This window comes from Gadus chalcogrammus, chromosome 10 (genome assembly GCF_026213295.1).
Source record: "Gadus chalcogrammus isolate NIFS_2021 chromosome 10, NIFS_Gcha_1.0, whole genome shotgun sequence".
NCBI classification, from domain to species: domain Eukaryota; kingdom Metazoa; phylum Chordata; class Actinopteri; order Gadiformes; family Gadidae; genus Gadus; species Gadus chalcogrammus.
This window is the reverse complement of record NC_079421.1, coordinates 15,895,425-15,915,769: the sequence shown is the minus strand read 5'-3', so window position 1 is coordinate 15,915,769 and position 20,345 is coordinate 15,895,425. Positions and strand designations below refer to the sequence as shown.

Genomic DNA, 20,345 nt, shown 5'->3' with positions numbered 1-20,345 from the left:
TCATCGACCGTCGAATGAGCGAATGGTGCATCTCTAATCTTCCCGACCGCAATAGATTATTCACGCTCCATTGCCAAGATACAATGTCTAACACCTGGAAATTGGTGTATTTTTGTCCATAACAACCATCGCCATCTCAACGCAACGTAAAAGTACACTGCAGCAGAAGATAGGCAAACTGTATCCGTATGCTATCGTGCGGACAGCCGAGTGCGTCTCATTAGCAGCAATGCTGCATCGCACAGCTCCCTCCTGCACTCCACTGGGAGAGCTGATGAGGCCGGCCTCGGTGACCTTTTACAGTCTAATCAACTTTTAACACCTCACCTATTGCCTGCGTTGGCGTAGGCCTCCATCCCTCCTCTCTGTCCTTCAGCGGCCGCCTCGGGGTATACATGGAGAGAGGACAGAGAGGCGCACGGCGGCTCCTCTGCCTCGCAGACACGCTGGCAAACTAAAGACGGCGTCCTGGGCGTCCACACTGTGTTGTGATTGGGCGTGCGATGATTCGACGCGACAGGAGGTGGTCGGTAGTACAGCTGCAATGTGTTTGTTGTCATTTTTATGGCTGTGTTTTTTTGGATAGGAGCCATATGGATAGTGATTTTAATGAAAGAGAGATTTGACAGTCTCATACGATATTACTGTGCACACACGCGGCATTATTACAATGGTATTGTAACATATTTTAATATGCTTTTGAACAAGCTTTCTCAAACTCGGAAAGCTGCAGATGTCATCTACTCTGGTGCAGATGTTCACAGCTGGGCCCGTGGTGTCGTTGACTCATTAACTCGTTAGAATACATCATCCTTCATCCTAATCCTGATCTTACACTTTGAAACTTCTGCTTCTCTTCAACGCACTTTACCCAATGTATCTCTCCTTGTAGCATTAGTGTGAAAAAGTAACTGTGGTAACTAATCCATTTCACTCAATGGCTTCCAGCAATGCGATTGTCTCCCCCAGCATCTATTAGTGAAAACATAAAGCTCTCCCCCCATCCATCCCCTCCCCAGACTGAACAGTTGCTGCAGATACGTGTCCTTCGCAATGCTGCGCAGCAAAATGTTGAGCTGCTGGCCAGCGATAAGGATCCCACTCTGTAATCCTGAATGGTACTGTATCTCAGTCTATCAGCTGCATGGGTATCCTGGGCATCTCCTCTGCCCGGTGATTGCCAATGTTTATTTGGAGCAGTGGCAGCGTATCTTCACCATCACCTATCTTGCCATGTCGGGGGGAGGGGGGGAGGGGGGGGGGGGGGGGGGGTGAGAGGGATTTTTGGGATCAAAAACCAGCATCAAACAAGCTATCAGAGAAGGCTAACAGGAGTGGGCACTGTCTAAATAATATAAAAAAGGATAAGGGTTTTCTCTCTCTCTCTCTCTCTCTCTCTCTCTCTCTCTCTCTCTCTCTCTCTCTCTCTCTCTCTCTCTCTCTCTCTCTCTCTCTCTCTCTCGGTTCATATATAGGGAGATTTCACGTGCCCACTTGTCAACCTTCATTGCAGATACCAAGTAGCGTGCCGTTACCACAACAGCGGCCTGAATGTTAGCTTTGGAAGGCGGAGTTGGTAGCTGAAACTAAACACTGAAACAAGGTGGGAGCCAAGTCCTTTGAGCTCTCAGCTGAGCAGAGGATAGCTTTTTCAATGCTGTGCTAACCTTCGACTGAACAATGGGGACGTTTGTGCGATAGATAGCAGCAGAGACAGAGATGCACGGAGAGAGGAATGCTGAGAGAAAATGAGAGAAAGAAGAGGCTTTTGTTCGTCCGCAGCATTTTAGGTGCAGAATAAACATACAGACACACGCGCACATAAACACACACACACACACACACACACACACACACACACACACACACACACACACACACACACACACACACACACACACACACACACACACACACACACACACACACACACACACACACACATATGATGCAATATTACAATGTTTGGTGCCGATACAATCTGTATTGTCATTCTGTAAATATTGCGTTACGATATTCACATGATTTATACATTTACTTCCCATCCAAAACGTATATCCCTCAGGCTTACCTAGCACGTGGCCTAACACATGCCAGCCCCCAGAGAGTCGCAAGACAAGACAGAAGAGTTGAGTAAGGGGTGGGGAAGCAGGAATTCATCCAAAGTTTATGAAAGGCGAGAGGTTGAATGCCACCTTTCAAAATGAAAGACTTGTACTCTCTCTCCCCCCCTCCCCTCTCTCTCTCTCTCTCTCTCTCTCTTTCTCTCTCTCTCTCTCTCTCTCTAGCCCTCTCTCTCTCTCTCTTTCTCTCTCTCTCTCTCTCTAGCCCTCTCTCTCTCTAGCCTTCTATAGCTCTCCGTCTCTCTCACTTCGTGTGTGTGTGCACTCAGTGTGTTTTTTTGTTCAAGTCATGCGTCCAAGTGTTAAGTGTATATTCCATTTCTTTAGGTTGTCGGGTGCATGTGTGCCAAGACTGTAGAAAAAACATCCACGCCACCAAAGGGATTTTAAATAGCCGACCCTGATTCATTTGCTTCCCACACGGTATCACCATCTGGTGTATATTACCCAGAGGTAATAGTAAGGGGTGAATCGTGTGACGCCAGGACATGTGCAAAAGAAGTGGGTTTAGCCCTGAAGGGAGCTGCCTGCTGCAGCCAGGGGAAGTGCTTCTGGAACCATACACCTGCTCTGTTAAGGAGCCCTTTGCTGCCTTTCCAGCTCGGTGTGAGGGGATCAGTGCACCCACGACCCCACCCCCTGATGGGCCCTACTCTGTTGGAGAGTAGCCTTCCGTGGAGATCTATCCCCTGTCCCCTGCCTCCATCCTGCTGTTCCCACAATGGAGCACTTTGTATGTACATACCCTGCCAGCGCACGGAGCTGGGTGTGTTTCCTCCGCCCCGCGTCCACAACACCATCGCCACCATCAACACCGTCAGAACGTCGCCACAGGCGAACAAGCTTTTGCCGCGCTTTTGCTTTTCCTTTTCCTGCCGGTTTTCGCGTCGGGGTTCGTGGGTAGACTGCGGCGGCTCTGCAGAAGAGACTTGCAGGAATTAGATGAGGCGGGCTGATAAGTGCCATACAGAAGCGGCGTAAACATGTTCTTATCTTGTTATTCAGCGGTAGACGCGTTCACGTCAGCCCCGCCAAGGAGGTCACAGAGGATTTAAAAAAATAAGAGGGAGATTAAAAAAAAAAAGGGCTACATAAGAACCTAATCATTCTGTGCTTTCGCCCAGCTCTCCTTTTGTCGCCAGTTCTGTTTCCTGCCAGGAACAGAACAGTGGGCCGGTCTGCCAGAAAACAATGGAAGGGGTCAGAAGGACCAACCGTTTCCCCCTACACCTGCTGAACGCCGCGTGAGCGCAGTGCACGGCTGGCCATTGTGTTCCCGGGCTAATGTGCGGTGCAGGAGTATCAATGTTGTGGATGGATGAACCGGGGGTCTGCCCACGGACCTCGCTGGCGGCAGCGTCTCCTTCCCCTTAAAGCCGCACTACCCAGTGCAGACGGCCGGGCCTAACCGCTCGGCAAATTGGACATGCTTGTTGGCTGTAGCTCCGATTTATGTGCACTGGCTATTGCAGTTAGTCCGTCTTCATTATTGAAATGGCCCCCCCCCCTCGTTGGATTCTGACAGAGCGTGGGGCTGGGGGTCGGAGGAGAGGGAAGAGGAAATAAGAAAAAGAAAGAGAGAGAGAGAGAGGGAGAGAGAGAGAGAGAGAGAGAGAGAGAGAGAGAGAGAGAGAGAGAGAGAGAGAGAGAGAGAGAGAGAGAGAGAGAGAGAGAGAGAGAGAGAGAGAGAGAGAGAGAGAGGGAAAGGGAGAGAGACATGGAGAATGAGTGAGAGGGAGCGGGAGGAGGGAGTGAGAGAGAGAGAGAGAGAGAGAGAGAGAGAGAGAGGGCGAGAGAGCATGTACGGGGAAAATCATGAATAATGTGAAAATAAACACATTTGAGGCATCGAAAGGAGGGTGAGATGGGGGGAATGGGGGGGTCGTGTTATAGGGAGCCTGTGGAACGTTTGGCTTTGGCTCTCTCTCTCTCTCTCTCTCTCTCTCTCTCTCCCTCTCTCTCTCTCTCCCCCTGCCCCCCCCACCTCCCTGTGTTTGTATGTGCAGCTCCTGCCAGCGGACGCTGATGCTGTGGTTCGTCAGCCTTGGGGCCTTGTCTAACACGTATACACCCACCCACACACGCACACACAAACACACACGCAGAAACACTCACACGCGCACACACACACACACACGCACACTAGCACACACATGCACACACAGACACACATGCACACACACACACACACACACACACACACACACACACACACACACACACACACACACACACACACACACACACACACACACACACACAGGCAAGCACAAACACACATGCACATGCACACACGCGCACACTCAGACACACAAGCACACACACACACACACTCACGTGTACACACACAAGCGCACACACACTGATGTGCTCACACACACACACACTAACACATGCGCACACACGTACATACACACATTCATATACTCACGAACATACTCATGCACACAAACACACTGCCCCTGCTGCACATCTTCGTGTTGAGGCAGGGCCTCGAAAAGCAGCCTGCTGGGTGGTGTGAGTGAACCCGTCGCTGGGTGACTGCCTCTGGCGCACTGCTCATTACTTTGCCGCTCTTATAGATAGCCGGCCACTACCTCGAGCCCCCAGCCTCAAAGAGCCTGTGGTAGTTGTTGGAAGGAATATCAAATGTGTTTGATTTGCCACATACATATATAAAGCAGAATGGGGTGAAGGGTAACGACGTATACATTGATGCATAAATATATTCGCCGGCATCTATTTACAGAGGGGCCGTGGCGTCGAAGGAGCCGTGAACTGTGACCCGGACGTCAGCCATAGTCCTGGGGGGTGGTGGGGGGGGGGGGGGGGGTGGGGGTTCAAGGCTCTATGGGTGTGGTAGCGTTGTGTCTGGTGGCTAGTTGGACCACAACGCTTGGGGGGGGACAGCAGCACACGAGCGGCAGACGCAATTGGTTTAGGAGGCAATTATCGGGCGACTCCGGCGTTAGCGGCGCACAGCGAACCAGGGGTTCTCCCTGCCAACACGCGGGCTGACGGCGGGCTAATGAAACCTGGAGGCGAGGACATGGGGAAGGGGCCGGCTGGAGAGGGGGGGGGGAGGTTAGGGGGGGGGGGGGGGGGGGGGGGACTGGGAAAGGGATAAGGTAGATGGTTCTTGTTTTGTCTGCGGTCCAAAGCTGGCTGCCTCTCCGTCGTGTTGTTCTCGGTTGGTCCGGTCGCTCCTGGCGATGAGTTTTCGGCGTGCCGAGGAGAGAGAGACGCCTCTGTTTTATGACAGCCCCTCTCCTGGATCATTTGTCATCCCCCGACCGCCGGCCGGGCACCGACTGCAGATAGACAGGAACAGATCAAACACCGGGTGGACAGAGCAGGTAGACATGCTGATGGGCGTGCGAGGGGGGGGGGGGAAAGAAAAGCAGGCTCAACAGGCCACACCCACCATGAATCGTTTACAAAATGTTTCACGAATCCTCTTTCCTTTGTTTCTACGCAACACTTTTTTGATTAATGAGATGTCTTTCTTTTTTCATTTTTTTGTACCTGTCTACACCTACAAGCTCACCCTACGTTCTCGCTGCATCGCCCCTCCCTCACCTTTTCTCTCCCTTTGCTAAGTACAGCAACATGTTTTATCCTCTGACAGTCTATTGGGTTACTGCTGGCCGGGTGGGGTTTCCATGCTTCTCCTAGTTAGAACGGGGGAGTGCAGCTAATTACAATAAACAAATATGCTCGCAGCCTCCTATGTAAGGTTCTCATAGGTTAACAACTCTGCTATAAATGTTAAATGAAGCTTAAAATAGGATAGTGTGGCATACAGTTGCCATAGCGATCTCTGCAGGGAATCTTTGTGTACTTTATTGGTTGGCAGTGTTGAAATTAATCTAAGACAAGAATCTGTCTTACAATTAGAGCAGAAATGAGAGATTGTTTGCCTCCCCGCGAGCCCCTTCCGACATCTATATACGATTTTCTGAGCTTTTTCATAGGACTGTTATGTGGCATATATTTGTATCTATCCCTCGTCTCCCTCAATTATTATTTTCATTTGACTGACCTTTTATCTATTTCGCATTTTTGTGTTCATTCTTCACTACACACAAGGCGCTCATCACCCAAACAGACATGGCAGGTTCTCGCTTTTACTCCCATTTATCCAACTCTCGTTTCTTCCTTTGTCTTCTGTCTATACCTCTCTTTCTTCCTTTCTTCCCCTGCCTCTTTCTACAGGTGGGTCTGCCGAAATGCTGCATAGGCGGTAGAATGTTAAGCCGTTTTGATGGATGTACTAACAGTCAGCGGTCTCACATTTAACGTGAAGACAACACAACCAGAGGATGTCGATCTAGTGGAGAACACAGGTGAGAAGATTTTATCCTCACATTCTCAGCTTTTTCTTGTTGCTACTTTTACATTCGATTTCGCAATGAAGCCTTCCTTCTTTGCTCAGAAATAATTTTCTTATATCTTATTGAAAAATAATCCATTCAGCCTCTTTGTTGGAAAAGGCAAAGAAAACTAAATTTAAAGAATTATTAATACTGTAATCCGAATAAATGAAAGCCTAATAAAACTGAATTGACAAAGCAGAGGGACATTGGAAAAGACAATCATTAATGCTAAGTACTGTGGAATTTGATTTCTGGGCATATTTTTCTTAAGCTCTTTTTAGAAGATAGGGGTGGAGGGTGTCTTTTTTTTGTGTTGAAAGTGTTTGACAGTGAAAAGGTTTTTCTTTGACAAATGCTAATCCTCTCCTCAATTGTCGCCAAACTTATGGCGTATGTTTCGTCGACTTCACACATTTAACAAAAGGCAGAGTGACCGGTGTCTCCTCTCCACCACGCCCAAAACACTTCATTTTTTGAGGAAACAAAAGCACAGCCCAAATAATTGCGCACATGACCAGGGTACAGATCGCAAGGACACAGCTCGCTGTCACACAGAGGGCCAGTGTGGATCAGCCTCGATTGGGAACCCGGGTAACGCTCTGCTGCGGTGTGTATCAGTGGATTAGACACTGTGGCAGCCGATCCGGTTATAGCCTCTCCACTGGCTGAAAATCCCTGTGATGCCTCTCTGCTAAGCCTGGAGTCAGCCACTCCCTAGCGCCCCCTGTTGTCTCTACCTTCCTTCCCAGGTCCCAGACCTTCCATCCCTGCCCACGGGCCAGTTTTTCCATAGCTCGGGTTTATCTCCCTAGTCCAGCCCTGCTTCTCTTATGGGGAACAGACCACCCCCACCTTCCACCTCCACATCCACCCCCTCCTTGCTGGTAGAATCATACAGATTATCTTTAGCATTACCCTGTGCCTTGACCAGCGTGAAGGAGGGGGGGGGGGGGGGGGGGTGGTGCTGGGGAGGGAGGAGGGAGACAGAGATGAACACAAAGATGGGAGGAATAAAAACAAGTGAGAATAGAGGTTGAAATGGGCTTGGTTGAACAGCAATAGGCCGACTCTCAATGGTGGGCAACTATGAATCATAGCACGGTTACTCACCACTTAATGTGAACTAGCAGTACGGTCTTAACATCTACCTCCGACCCACCCCACTCATCCTCCTCACGCTCCACTCATCCTTTGTCAGAGAGGGAAGGTGGAGGAGAAGGCAGCACGAGGCTAGACTAACAGCAACCCGGGTAAATTAGATGTGTAGAATTGCTAAGGAGCAGGTTTCTCAGAAGTCAAGCGGATGGCGAGAGAAAAACAAGAGAGTATTGGCGAACATGGGCTGAGGAAAAATATAAGGGGTGTCCGAAAGAAATGAATCAGATTCATTAAATCGTTTGATATGTTGGAGCTTTTTGTAAATAGGGAATGACATGAGCAATATGTTGCATATGACATGTTGCATTAAATGAATGGCAGGTTATACATAATCCTCAATTCACATGAAAACCCTAATGATCGTTTTTAAATATATTATTTCATTATTGTGGTCAGGTGTAAATAAACATGAAAAAGTTTGAGCTTGGGCATGTGAACAAGACTCTGTCTGTGTGTTGCTAACACATGTCTGTGTGTGAATGTGTGAGCATGCATGCGGGAGAACTGGTGTTTCTGTCTGTTTCTGTGTGTGTGTGTGTGTGTGTGTGTGTGTGTGTGTGTGTGTGTGTGTGTGTGTGTGTGTGTGTGTGTGTGTGTGTGTGTGTGTGTGTGTGTGTGTGTGTGTGTGTGTGTGTGTGTGTGTGCATGTGTGTGTGCGTGAGCGTGCGCGCACACACATTTTTATGGTTATGTGAGTATGCATGCAAGTGTGTGTTTGTGTGTGTGTGTGGGTAGGGGGGATCTGACAAACCATTAGATGGGCTACAGTTGCCAGCTTGCCTCGCTCCATATGTTTGTGTGTGTGTGTGTGTGTGTGTGTGTGTGTGTGTGTGTGTGTGTGTGTGTGTGTGTGTGTGTGTGTGTGTGTGTGTGTGTGTGTGTGTGTGTGTGTGTGTGTGTGTGTGTTTGTGTTCACATCCTTGGGCGTTGGCTTGCTGAGAGAACTGATGCCCTTACCTCAGGTGGGAGTGGGTTCCCGTCACACCGCGCTCAGTCCAACAGAGCCGCCTCGGCGTCTTAACCGGGCTGGGGTGGCCTGGTTCAGCAGGGTCTAGTTTGACATTGGTCAGACTGTGTCTAGCATGGCTGGGCTAGGCAGGCCTGGGGTTATGGGTGATCACCGCCACCTGCCAGCAGCTAGAGTCCCACCATATGCTCAGCCCCGGAGGTCTGTGCCAGGGATCCTCGGATGTGTCGGATCCAACTCGTGTTTCCACAGCATCTCTCTCTCCTTATGGTTGCAATTGCAAAATGAGAGGTGCGTCTGGAGATGAGATTGTCCTTAAACCGTGTGTAGCGTGTCGTTTAATGGGAGACAAGGGTCGGGGTGGCAGGAAGCAGTATGGGTATCGTACGGCAGTGTTTCCTGCGAGGTTAAATGTATCTTGCCGAGGCTTATCTATAAATGTCGGTCCCTCTTATCCCCTTTTGACCCGTTATGCCAATTTGTCGTATCGGCTATGCTGTGAGATCCTTTTTGTGTGTGTGTGTGTGTGTGTGTGTGTGTGTGTGTGTGTGTGTGTGTGTGTGTGTGTGTGTGTGTGTGTGTGTGTGTGTGTGTGTGTGTGTGTGTGTGTGTGTGTGTGTGTGTGTGTCTGTGTCTGTGTTAGTGTATGTGTGTACCTGTCTGACTGACGGATCTGAGGCACATAGAGAACAGCTGAAGAGCTAATGGTCCAGCTGGTGACAGATGGCCTCTCGATAACACTATACCCCCCAAACATACTCACACTCTATCATTCTCTCACTTAAACACACACACACACACACACGCACACACACACACACACACACACACACACACACACACACACACACACACACACACACACACACACACACACACACACACACACACACACACACACACACACTTACATTTGCACACACACACACACACACACACACACACACACACACACACACACACACACACACACACACACACACACACACACACACACACACACACACACACACACACACAGACACACATACAAACACACACACACACACACATGTATGCGTTCTCAAACGCACACAAACAAAATACTGTTCACAGAGACACCAGATACAAAAACAGCCGATGCGAGGACACACACACACCAACAGGATAGGGTTCGATTGTTCGGCCATTAAAAACCCTAAGGTAACGCATTGTTCAATTTGAGTGCAGAGTTTCAAGGTGGTTCTGAATGTTTGGGCAAACCTTGGTCCCGACTTGGCAAGCATCTGAGAAAAAATAGAAAGATCATTGCTTTAGTTTTCTTTTCTTTATTATTTCAGTCAAGCTGTAGCCTTGCTGCTGTCTGGAACAGATGCTGAGGCTGCAAAGGAGACGATTATTAGATTTGATGCCCAGTCTTACACAATATACTTGCACAAGGAAAACTAATACCATGATTATTTTTACCTCCAATATGTCTGTTTCTCCTCAATCACACAAAAGGGGAAATGCATCCTTTTTGTTAAATATTCCGTCAGGGTTAGCCACCTCTACCCACAGTTTAATTTTCTGCTCGTCGTGTTAAAGTGACGCGGATTGAAACCATGTTTGTTGAATAGAGCAAAGACAAAAGATGTCCTTCCTGACTCTCGCCTGAGAGAACATGTGTCAATACTGTGGCGTTTGGCTGCGTGGTCCTAGTGGCAGAAAGCCTCAAAGGTAACCAGTCACAAAGCCCTTCCTGCGTCATTCTGCAGCCGCCCAGCAGTTGCTGCCATTACAGTTCTCTGTGGAGGAAAAAAAAGGGAGATGCTTATTTCTCCAGAGGTTTCCTTCATTAAGGATGATAGGAGTGCTATTGTGAGATCTTAGTCGGCATACGGCTTCGCTCCGGTGTGTGTCTTCAGGATTGAGACCTACTGGGACCGGCTCTCAGAAATGTCATTACCTTGTTAAATCACTCTCAAATTGTAGCCGTGTTCCAAGCTTTGCTTACTTTTAGTGGTGCGGCCATGTTGAATGTAGTATATGTCAAAGTAGTTAACCCCCTCAAGCACTCCGGTGAGTGATCACATCCACTCTAAAATGGGTGAACGTTGTTGTCGTTAACCTATGATAATGCATTAATTGTGGTGACGAATAACCCACTTTATTGAATTTTTTTCGCACTTGCCAGCCCTGTAAGATAAATGCATGAGCCGTGTGCCTGAGAGTGTTAGGAGAGGCAGGGTATAGATGATATGGGTTATACAGTCTCCAACATATGGGCCTGTCGTGTCCCATGTGTATGTACCTGCCTCCGCTGCTGTCATCTAATTATGCACAGCAAACAAAGCTATTTGCCGGATGGTTCTGTTGCTGCTGCTGCTGCTGCTGCAAGCAAGCTTCTGTGGCTTGCAATAGTCGCTCATCTACTGGATCTCTTTAGCTGATTAGGACATTGTACCATGCCAAACCTGTAGGACATTAACCTGACATTCAATGGAGTCGTTAACTAAGCTATTGTTGTGGACATTCTTGGTAAATATATTTTCTAAATACTTTGTATTTAGATTTTACAGTAAATCCATCAAGTTTCTGAAATCAAATCATATTTAAATAAAAGCGTTGACTAATGAGCTAAAATTACTGCTTTAAATATGAGTGCAACACAGTTTTGTCCATGTGTTCAGGGTCTCCTTTCGTAAATATTATGTCACCGTTCATTATAACCAGCTTATGTGATTTGTGCATTACACTCAATATGTTCATTTGTGAATCTGAATACATTTAAGTCTGAATATCGATGATAAATCAGAACTTTATTCAATAATGTGGTTCTATGAACGTTACTACAATGTTTTTCTCATCATTAGAAAAAAACATGTCAAGAAACCATAACATAATGAGCGATGCACTTTCATTGTTTAAGGCATGAAGTGAGCAACTTTGGTTGTCCACTCAAAAGGGAAAAATTGACTTAAGTTCATAAAGTACTATGATGTTTATTGAGAGCATTCAAACTGAAACCCTGTTCTTGTTGATCCTGCAGGACTATGTGATCAGAGTGGAGAACTGAGGCTCGGTGGACTCGTTGATGCTGCTCATCCCCCCTCCTCTCCAGCCCCCGCCGCAGGGACATCGCAGAGGGTCTACCCCACCCACCAGAGGTCCACACCTGCATCCCCCATCCTCCCCCTGCCCCTTGACACTGAATCCTCTCTGAGCCTGACTTTGGTCCCCTGCCCTCTAGCCCATGAGGTTCAACCTATAGCCCCTCACGTGCACGGCACCCCGATTCCCTCCTCGCTTCCTAGCCCAGCCATAAGTTCCTGGGTCCCAACGGAAGATCCCCACAAGGCCACCCTACCACTGCCTGTTTCCCTGCCCCTGTCATCCACAATGATGGAGCCTGGCACTGTCTCGGTCCTGACAGACGAGTGTCTTCTACAGCCTAGCCGAACCTGCCTTGGCTGTTTCATTGAGACCACAGACCATAACTCCATCCATGAAACCCCCCATGACCCTACCACCAACCCCGACCCCGAGCCTGGCTTAAGTGTGAGGATAGGCGATGTGGGTCGAGAGGACTTCTCGGACATCAACAACATAAGCATCCAGTGCCTGAGCCATGCTGGGGAAGCAGGTAGCCACTATGGAGAACAGCTCCTTTCTGATCAGCTCCTCAACTTCCCCCTGCCCAAAGCCCCTGGCGAGGGCAAGAGAGGGGACGGGGACAAAATAACAGACTGTGATGACCCAGAAGATGATGCAACCACAAAGAATCTATATGAGGGGTTGTTACTGGACAAGGTGAATGGAGAGGAGGTTCTGTTAGCTAATGCCGGTCAGGATTGGGGCTATTTTGAGTCTTTCATCAGTGAGAGCAAGATGGAGCTCCTTGACCTGTGCTCCAAGAATGAACTGTCAGTAAACCTCTTCTCAGAGGAGGATGTCGATAACCTATTTGATGATGAGGACGATGACTCCACTTTAAGCAGCGATGTTTGTTCCCTAAAGATTCGCTACGAGTCATTCCAGGACAACATGAGGGAGAAAACAAATGTTCTCCAGGAGGAGACCCAGTTCAACTTCTTCCCCAGTGTCCTGGCCAATTGTGGCAAAAAGGAAGAGGGAGTGGCGGTGCCAAAAAGGGGTGCAGAGAAGCACCCGCCAAAATCGGAAGACCTCATACTCGTGGCCGAGCAGGTGGAGAAAGCCGGGGACTGCAGTAGTGGAAGTCCCCTCGATGGCTCCCAAGCCTCACCCATGTCCACCCCTAAAGTAAACTACCTACTGGACTTCAACTCCACCGAGGAGTCGGGCGAGTATAGCGATGACAGTTCCTGCACTGGCTCTTCTTCAGACACCCTGCAGGAAGGCAAACTAAAGAAAGGCCACTCCAGACGGTTTTTAAGCCCCTCCAATCCTCTCAACTATGGCTTGCGCTCCAAAAGGAAGGTCCGATACAGTGATGACTACCTATATGATGTTGACTCAATTGAGAGTGAGAAAAACACAGAGAAGAAAGAAAAGGCACCATCAGGTCAAAAGGAAGAGGAGGACGTAGACTGGTGTCCCAAGAAACGCCGGAAATCCTGCCGTAAAGAGCCCCCCGTAGTCATCAAGTATATTATCATCAACCGGTTTAAAGGAGAGAAACACATGTCAGTGAAATTGGGAAGAATGGATCCTGTGGAAGATAGTGTGAGCTTAAATGCAGACTCAGTGAGCAAGTATGAAACATTGGCTCCTCTAAAGAATTTCTGGCAAGAGAGGCAAAGGAAAAGAGAGGAGCAGCTTAAGCTGGCTGCCAGAGATAAACGGCAACGCAGTTTCCATCTAAATGGACGCCATCATCGCCCATTCAATTCCAGTCACCCCAAAAGGAAATATAAGATTGCAAATAGGCTTAAGGTTCAGAGGATTCACACAGTGGAGCAATCAGCAACAACACCGGGCTCCTGTCCCTCTGATCAAGGTGTCACTAAAGAGGAGACCACCCCCATGGACCTAGCAGGAGTAATTGAAGCCCCCACCTTCCCACTCACATTAGACTCTAACGCCATTGCACAGGCAGTCACAGCCAAGAGTCGCTCCCAGGAGAGGGAAGAGAGGGAGGCGAGACTGGGAGGAAATGCAACAGGCAGGATAAGGAAATTTAAAAGTGAAGCCCGACTGAGGAGCATGAAAATGAAAGCAGCTGAGGGAGAGGAGGGGAGGAGTGTGACAAATGTAATGGATGCATTTGCCACTGTGGCACAGATTGAGGGCCCTACCGCAGGGTTAGGCGAGACAAGCTCAAACACAGTCAGCACCCATTTCTCTGACACCTCTGCCACTAATAACACACCTGAGGAGAAATTTCCTTTTGTTTCCTCAACTTGCTCCCCCGACAAAGCGAGATCATCAGAGGAGGTGGAGGACGGGGTGTCTGTCATCCCCGGGGGCTACCTGCAGACCCTGTTAGACGGCACAGACTCGTCCGGTGGAGCGGCCATCTCTTATTTCCCCCAGCAAACCTCCAGGCAGCAGTATCCTCTGGGTACGTCCCTAGAGGAGAAACAGTTTACTTCAATGCAGCTCGCTCAGAGCTGTGTCCTCTCTCCTCCCTCGGAGTCGGAGCTCCAACAGTCACCCCAAAACTGCCCGAACTTTTCCCAGATGTGGCATCCTCAGCTTTGCCCCAGCCACGGCCAGAGCTTCGGGCCTGACACCAACGAAACTCCCATTTTACCCAACAACTGCCCTGCTACATTACCCTTGAATGACAGCTTGCCCGTATCCAACTATAACCAACTGAGTTCTGAGGCTGACAGGCTGCTTTACCAAAAGAGCTACCTAGCCCAGGCTGGACTGCAGCCCGGGGCAGATATGCAAGTATGTCAGTCTGCTGCTCTGGATGGCCAGGTGCAATATCAGAGAGGATCGCTGTGCACAGACAATGGCAGGCTCATCAGCTATGACTCAGTGGGCTCTCTGTCAGCCTCATCCAGCAATTACAGCTCCCTGAGCCTCAAGTCCTGCGAGCGTGAGGGTGAGGAAGAGGGCCGAGACAACTTCTTAGCTCACTGCAGTCCGAAAGTGGTGATTCAGCAGAGTTTGGACGCCCTCACCCCTCTCAGGGAGTCTTCAGACCTACTAGATATCTCCAACTTCACCCCTGACAAGTTTAGACACTCGTCACTGTCAGAGCTCTCCCCTCCCGAGACCCCTAATCTGTCACCCCAGGTGGTGTGGCGTGAGATAAAGATGACGGGGAAAGCTGGGGAATATCAGGAGGGAAATGATTCTACACTGGACAACAGTAGGGAGGTGAAGTGGAACGGTGATGTTATTCAGCAGCAGGAGCACAGCGGTCCGTATACGGCTGAAGATGGCCAGTTCACACTGCAACACTTTAACAGCGAGGGAGGCTTAGGTTTAGATAAAAAGGTGTTGGTTAGTACAGATTTTGATGAACACACTACTGAGATTAATGGTATGAAAAGCACAAAGACAAAGAAAAAAGGCAGTTACAAACAAACCCCTGCAGGTCAAGGCCCTAAGAAGAGCCGGGCTCCTAAAGCAACCAAGACAGAAAAGGTCAAAGCTCCCAAACAGAACTCTCGCTCCACCAAAAAGATCAAGGCCATGTTAGAGGGTAAGGCTGCAAAGAATCAAGCTGGTGGTTGTGGCACAGGCCTAACTGACAGTAGCAGCACTGGTGACTGGTCTGGCACCGGATGGTCAGAGAACAACAGTCTGGTAGGAGATGACCAGAGAGAATTCGAGGAACCCTCCAACATTCTGTCCAACATTGTCTCTGGCATGGCGGAAGTCCAGAGATTCATGATGGCCTCCATTGAGCCATTATGGGACCCAATGGCTGAGGCCTGTATAACCCCTGAGGCTAATAGCCTCAACCTAAAGACCCTGAAAATCTTGGCAGGCACAGAGGCTGACCTGAAGAAAAAAGGAGCCCTCCTAACAGGTGCTGGCAGAGGGAGAAAGGCTGGGGGAAAGGGAGGCAAAAACCAGGCCAAATTCAATCCGTCCCACCCCTTATTCCCGCAACTTGCTCTGGGCTGTAATATGTTTGACAAGCCTAACTTTATTAACCCTGGGCCTGCACACAAAAAGTTGTACCGCCACAAGACCAGTGCAAAGTTCCCTCGGATTGAGACACTGAAAGGGAAGCGAGCTGAGAGAGACCCAAATAAGGACATAGCTCTGATGGCCTCTTTTGAGACACTGAGGTAATATTTTGTTATTGACTGCTGTTGCACCCAACACCCCCTCCCACCCCACCCCAACTCCCACCCCCCATTGCCCCAGCCCCCCCCACTGCTCACCAACCCCCCCACTACCTGCTCAGCCTCCCCAACCCAAGCATACCTACACTGATGCTATGCCAGAGCTGCATGACTTCTACGTTCCCCCTGATTACCCCCCACTACCTTTTAACCCCTGAAGAGGAAATTATTATCTGCATGAGAAAAACTTCTTGTACTTTGCAAACTACCTATTGAGTGATTGTGTCAAGCTTGATTGAGATTTGAAATGACCATGGCTGCATTTTTCTTGCTTTTGTTGTTTCTGCTTTGGTTGTTCCTATAGTTGTTTCAGTTTTATTTTTTGTCTGAAAAAAAGAATAATGAGCCTTGAAAAAACAGTTCTGTCGCCTTTTTGAAGAACTTTTGTTTTTGTATTTCTCAGCAAAATTAGCTGCCCTGAATTATGTATTTATTCCCCCCTTTTCCCCTAAAGATGTAGCTATTTAAAACAAATGCATTGAGTGACATCTACGCACCCCTCCTCCTCATCTGTTTTTGTATGCAGAAAATGGATGTCCTGTTGTTGCCGTCCTTCATACACTGCCTGGCTTATTTCAAGAGGGGAAACGACAAGTAATGAGCCTTGTTTGAGCCCAAGACATATTTTCCACAGGATGGGACCATTTTGTAATCGATGACATATCAAACATTGTCTTGAGCCTTCTTTTTCTTCTCTCAATGTTGCAATGACTCCCCATTTTGTTTTGTTTTTTATCAAGCTTTTTTTTCTGGAGTTTAAAGACCTACTGTTGATCTAAATTTACAGGTTAATGTTTGCCAATTCACAAAAGCTCCTACAAAAGAGTATTTTTGTCAATGTTGTTGTACAGGGACATGCAATATTTGCAAAAAAAAAAGAAAAAAAGAATTATTATCTTAAAATCAATGTGCCAAAAGTAACAATGCTGTGTAAATGACCTCTTATATATGTGTGAATATTGGCTATTCCTCTTTTTTATCCATTTGAATATTGGCTGCTCGGGTCAGAATATCCTGATAGTGACTTGCCGCTCCTTCATTTTGGACTTTTCTCACCTCTGGCGAAAGGCACCAACCAAGCTGTCAGTGGTAAAAAGCCACTCACTAAACCAAAACCGAAAGACTCTGAATTCTTCTTTCCCTCTCGTTGTTTGCCAAATTCAGTTTACCTTGACATCTGCCTGGCTCTGAGTAGCTTAAAAAGGGTTAAAGAAAGATTATTATTATTTTGAAGGCTACTGTGATGGAAGATGAAAAGGGTAATGGGGCTGGACCGACTGGAGTACCGCAGAGTTTTTGCAGGGTGGGGGCACTTGAAATGAAAGGCGACTTATTAACTTATATGTCAATGCAAGCATTAACGGTAAATGCAATCATGACATAATGTTCTCCGCAGTCAGATTTCATGTGAATGCATAAAAGGTGAGAATGGAATCAGTAATATTAATGAAAGGAAGTGTCTTTACATTTTTACTCCGCATGAGATTTCTGTTATTTTACTGCCTGATTTGTTATTTTGGATAGAAATTTGTTTAATGAATATAGTAGTCGTTATATAACAAGTTAATTTGGTCTCTATTTCTTTCATGTATGAATCATATAATGTCAATAGAAGCAAAAGGTCCCCAAACCAGTCATATGAATTACAGTCTGGTCATATTTGCTCATATCACATCCGAACATCCATAGTAAAATGGGTTCTGAATCCATATAATCAGTTGTAAATTGATGGAAAACAAGACTATCATAATGTTTGTAACGAAAGGCAATTTTAATGTCACCCTATTGCAACAAGCGTATGCGATTATGTACATTTTTCAAAACAAAAAAATAAAGAAATACGATTAAGAAATACTACATTAAATGGATATTGTAATTCAGATACACTATATGGTAGCAGTACCATACAGAATGTTATATAGATTCATTTGATACTATATGCATTTATACTACCAATAGTAATTTCTTGAGAATAGAAATACAGAGCCAATACAATCACTTTTTGCTGCATATTTTAACTACAAATCTCCTTTCAATCTTCCTAGACTGTATGCCTTTAATTTCCTTTTCCAATATCTGTTTAAACCGAGCACTAATTAACTACAACTGCATGAAGATGTGCCAACATATCGACACTTGATTTATGAAAAAAGCCTTGTCACTTTGGCTATGGTAATTCTGAAGCACAGGAGGATGGGGGATGGATCTCTTGCAGAAAGGCAAGAATCATAATCAAACTGTTCTGTCCATGTTTATTATTTTCTCTCTCTTTGCCATACTATTTTGGTTGTTCCTTTGTCACTAGTGTATCAGGGTTAGGTCCAAGACAAGCTGCTGAAGGAAAGCGCCACACTTAGTCTGCCTTCACTCATTTCTGCCTATTGTCAAATTGAATGTACTTTTCTGTGTTCATAATTGTCGTTTCCTTTGTTTCTTTTTTTTCTTTTTGATGTGCCACTGTTGAGCTGCCTCATGTTAATGGTGCTAAGAAAGTTGACAATTCGTTTTTTTTTGTTTTATTTCATTTTCCCAGAGATAACAAAAAAGAAATGCAAAATACATAAGGTACCTAACCCTCTTTATGAATGTATATTATATTGTTATTTTATGTTTGATGTGTTCACAACATGATTCAATGAAATTATTTGAAATTACTTTGGTCTTTTCATTAAAAGAATACCGAGCTTTATATATACTGTCTAGAGTCACCAGAAAGGATCTTAATGAACTCTTGACACTACAAAATCTTGTATATTTTTTGTGTGCCAATTTGTAACATATTTTGTAAGTGTATATTTTTCTTAGAAAGTGCTGTGAAGTATTTGTGTGTGTGAGTAACCTTTTATGCGCCTCTACAGGCAGTGGAAAGGATATACAACGACAAGTTTCTGGTTTTAAAAACCAAAATATGAAAGTATTGACAGAAAACTAGAAATATTTACATTTTGTTGGAAGTTTTGTAATAAGACCATGATCTTGTTGTGAGAGTGTTGTGTTACTGTGCAAAACACAAATAAGCAAAGAAAAAATTACTTGCAAAAAAATCTCATTTGTGAAGAATTTGCTGTTTTATAGATTTTCATGTAAATTATTTGAGTATAATTTCGTTTTTTGTTTTGTTTGTTTTTGTTGTAACTGTTGCAAAGGTTTTAAATATTTGTGATCAAGCCTGTATGGTGATAATGTAATATTGGTAACTTGCTGAGTTTTGTAATAATGTTTATGGAGTAAATATACAAATTAAAATACGATTTTGAATGCTGCTTTCTGAAGAGAGTCGGGTTGTGTTTTTTCCACTTATGATAAATTACATTAAATGACGTGCATTCAAGAAAAGTTCTTTCCAGAGCATCTTTATGCCTTAATGATTGAGTAAAAGAAAGACGAATGATTGCATAAAGTCTAAATGTGTTTAACATATTAATCAGTTTTACAAATAGCAGAATAGAGTATGTTAACATATTGTTTAAATAACACAATTGCAACTACATGGTTTCATAAGAAGAAGGAAAGCCAACTACACACGATACCAAGGTGTTAATATGAGGATTCCTAGACAAAGGGCTTATAATTTCTCCCCAACTCCTAGCTTGGCTCATGTTTTTTTAATGCCATAACTAATTAGCACACAGGGTCAGGCATTGCGAGAGTGATTGCTCATCCATAACTCTGCTGCGGTCTGCTGTGGAACACATTTTGGCATGCTTAATTGGAGTGGAAGATTCTGCCTCACATCATAAACACACCCTGTGATGTGCTCCCAAAAATAATCAGTTAGTCAGGTATTATCAGCTTTCTTGTTGCTCTTAAGTCATCCATAGCGAATAAGGGGGGGAATTAAAGAAGACAGCATGTATTGTAATGTGTGGTGCAACTGATCAGGGAGCATGTCGCATGTTTCAGTCCAGGATCCGGAAGCCTGGTGGCCCCTGAATTCTCTAATTGAGTAAATTGTGTTTTTAGAGAGAGCAGACTGTTTTAAAATGAGAAAAAAAGGAAGTAGCGGAAATTGGCTAATCTTGTGCAACTAGAGCTTGTATCCAGCCAAGTGATACACAAAATGTTTCCAGCTAGTATGACCCTTCATTCTATATGATTTTGTTGGGTAAAAATATGTATAATTAACTCAAAGTTAAACAGGCTACTGTACTGATAATCATGAATAATTTTTTTTGTCAGATACATATAGCCATTGAAGAATTGAGCCGCTAACAACACCAGGGGCGGTTCTGGGCACCGGCAAACCTTGCCCGGGGGGCCATTTTTTGATAAAAAAAAACACAGTGTTATGATGTATCATAACACTGTGTGGTGAATTGGCATATTGGCGCCCCCTCTGGATGCAAGCGCACCTGCTTGTTGAGAAGGTACTGTGCACAGACTGAAACCGAAGCAAGCATCTCCTTCCGTACTCATGCTCTCCCCTAGTTTCCGGAATATAAACAGCTAAGCTTTATACGAGAGAAAA

At 46.2% G+C, this 20,345-nt stretch overlaps 1 protein-coding gene across 1 annotated transcript in view; it reads left to right on the top strand.

Annotated features, from left to right (window-relative positions):
• The window catches only part of nexmifb (neurite extension and migration factor b), a 29,964-nt gene extending 14,140 nt beyond the window's left edge, over window positions 1-15,824 (top strand). The window contains exons 2-3 of the mRNA XM_056601242.1: window positions 6,339-6,469; window positions 11,635-15,824. Of these exons, the coding sequence (XP_056457217.1) occupies window positions 6,388-6,469; window positions 11,635-15,824 (4,272 nt within the window). The 5' untranslated portion in view covers window positions 6,339-6,387. The remainder of the gene's footprint in view (window positions 1-6,338; window positions 6,470-11,634) is intronic.
• Window positions 15,825-20,345: the final 4,521 nt, after the last annotated feature.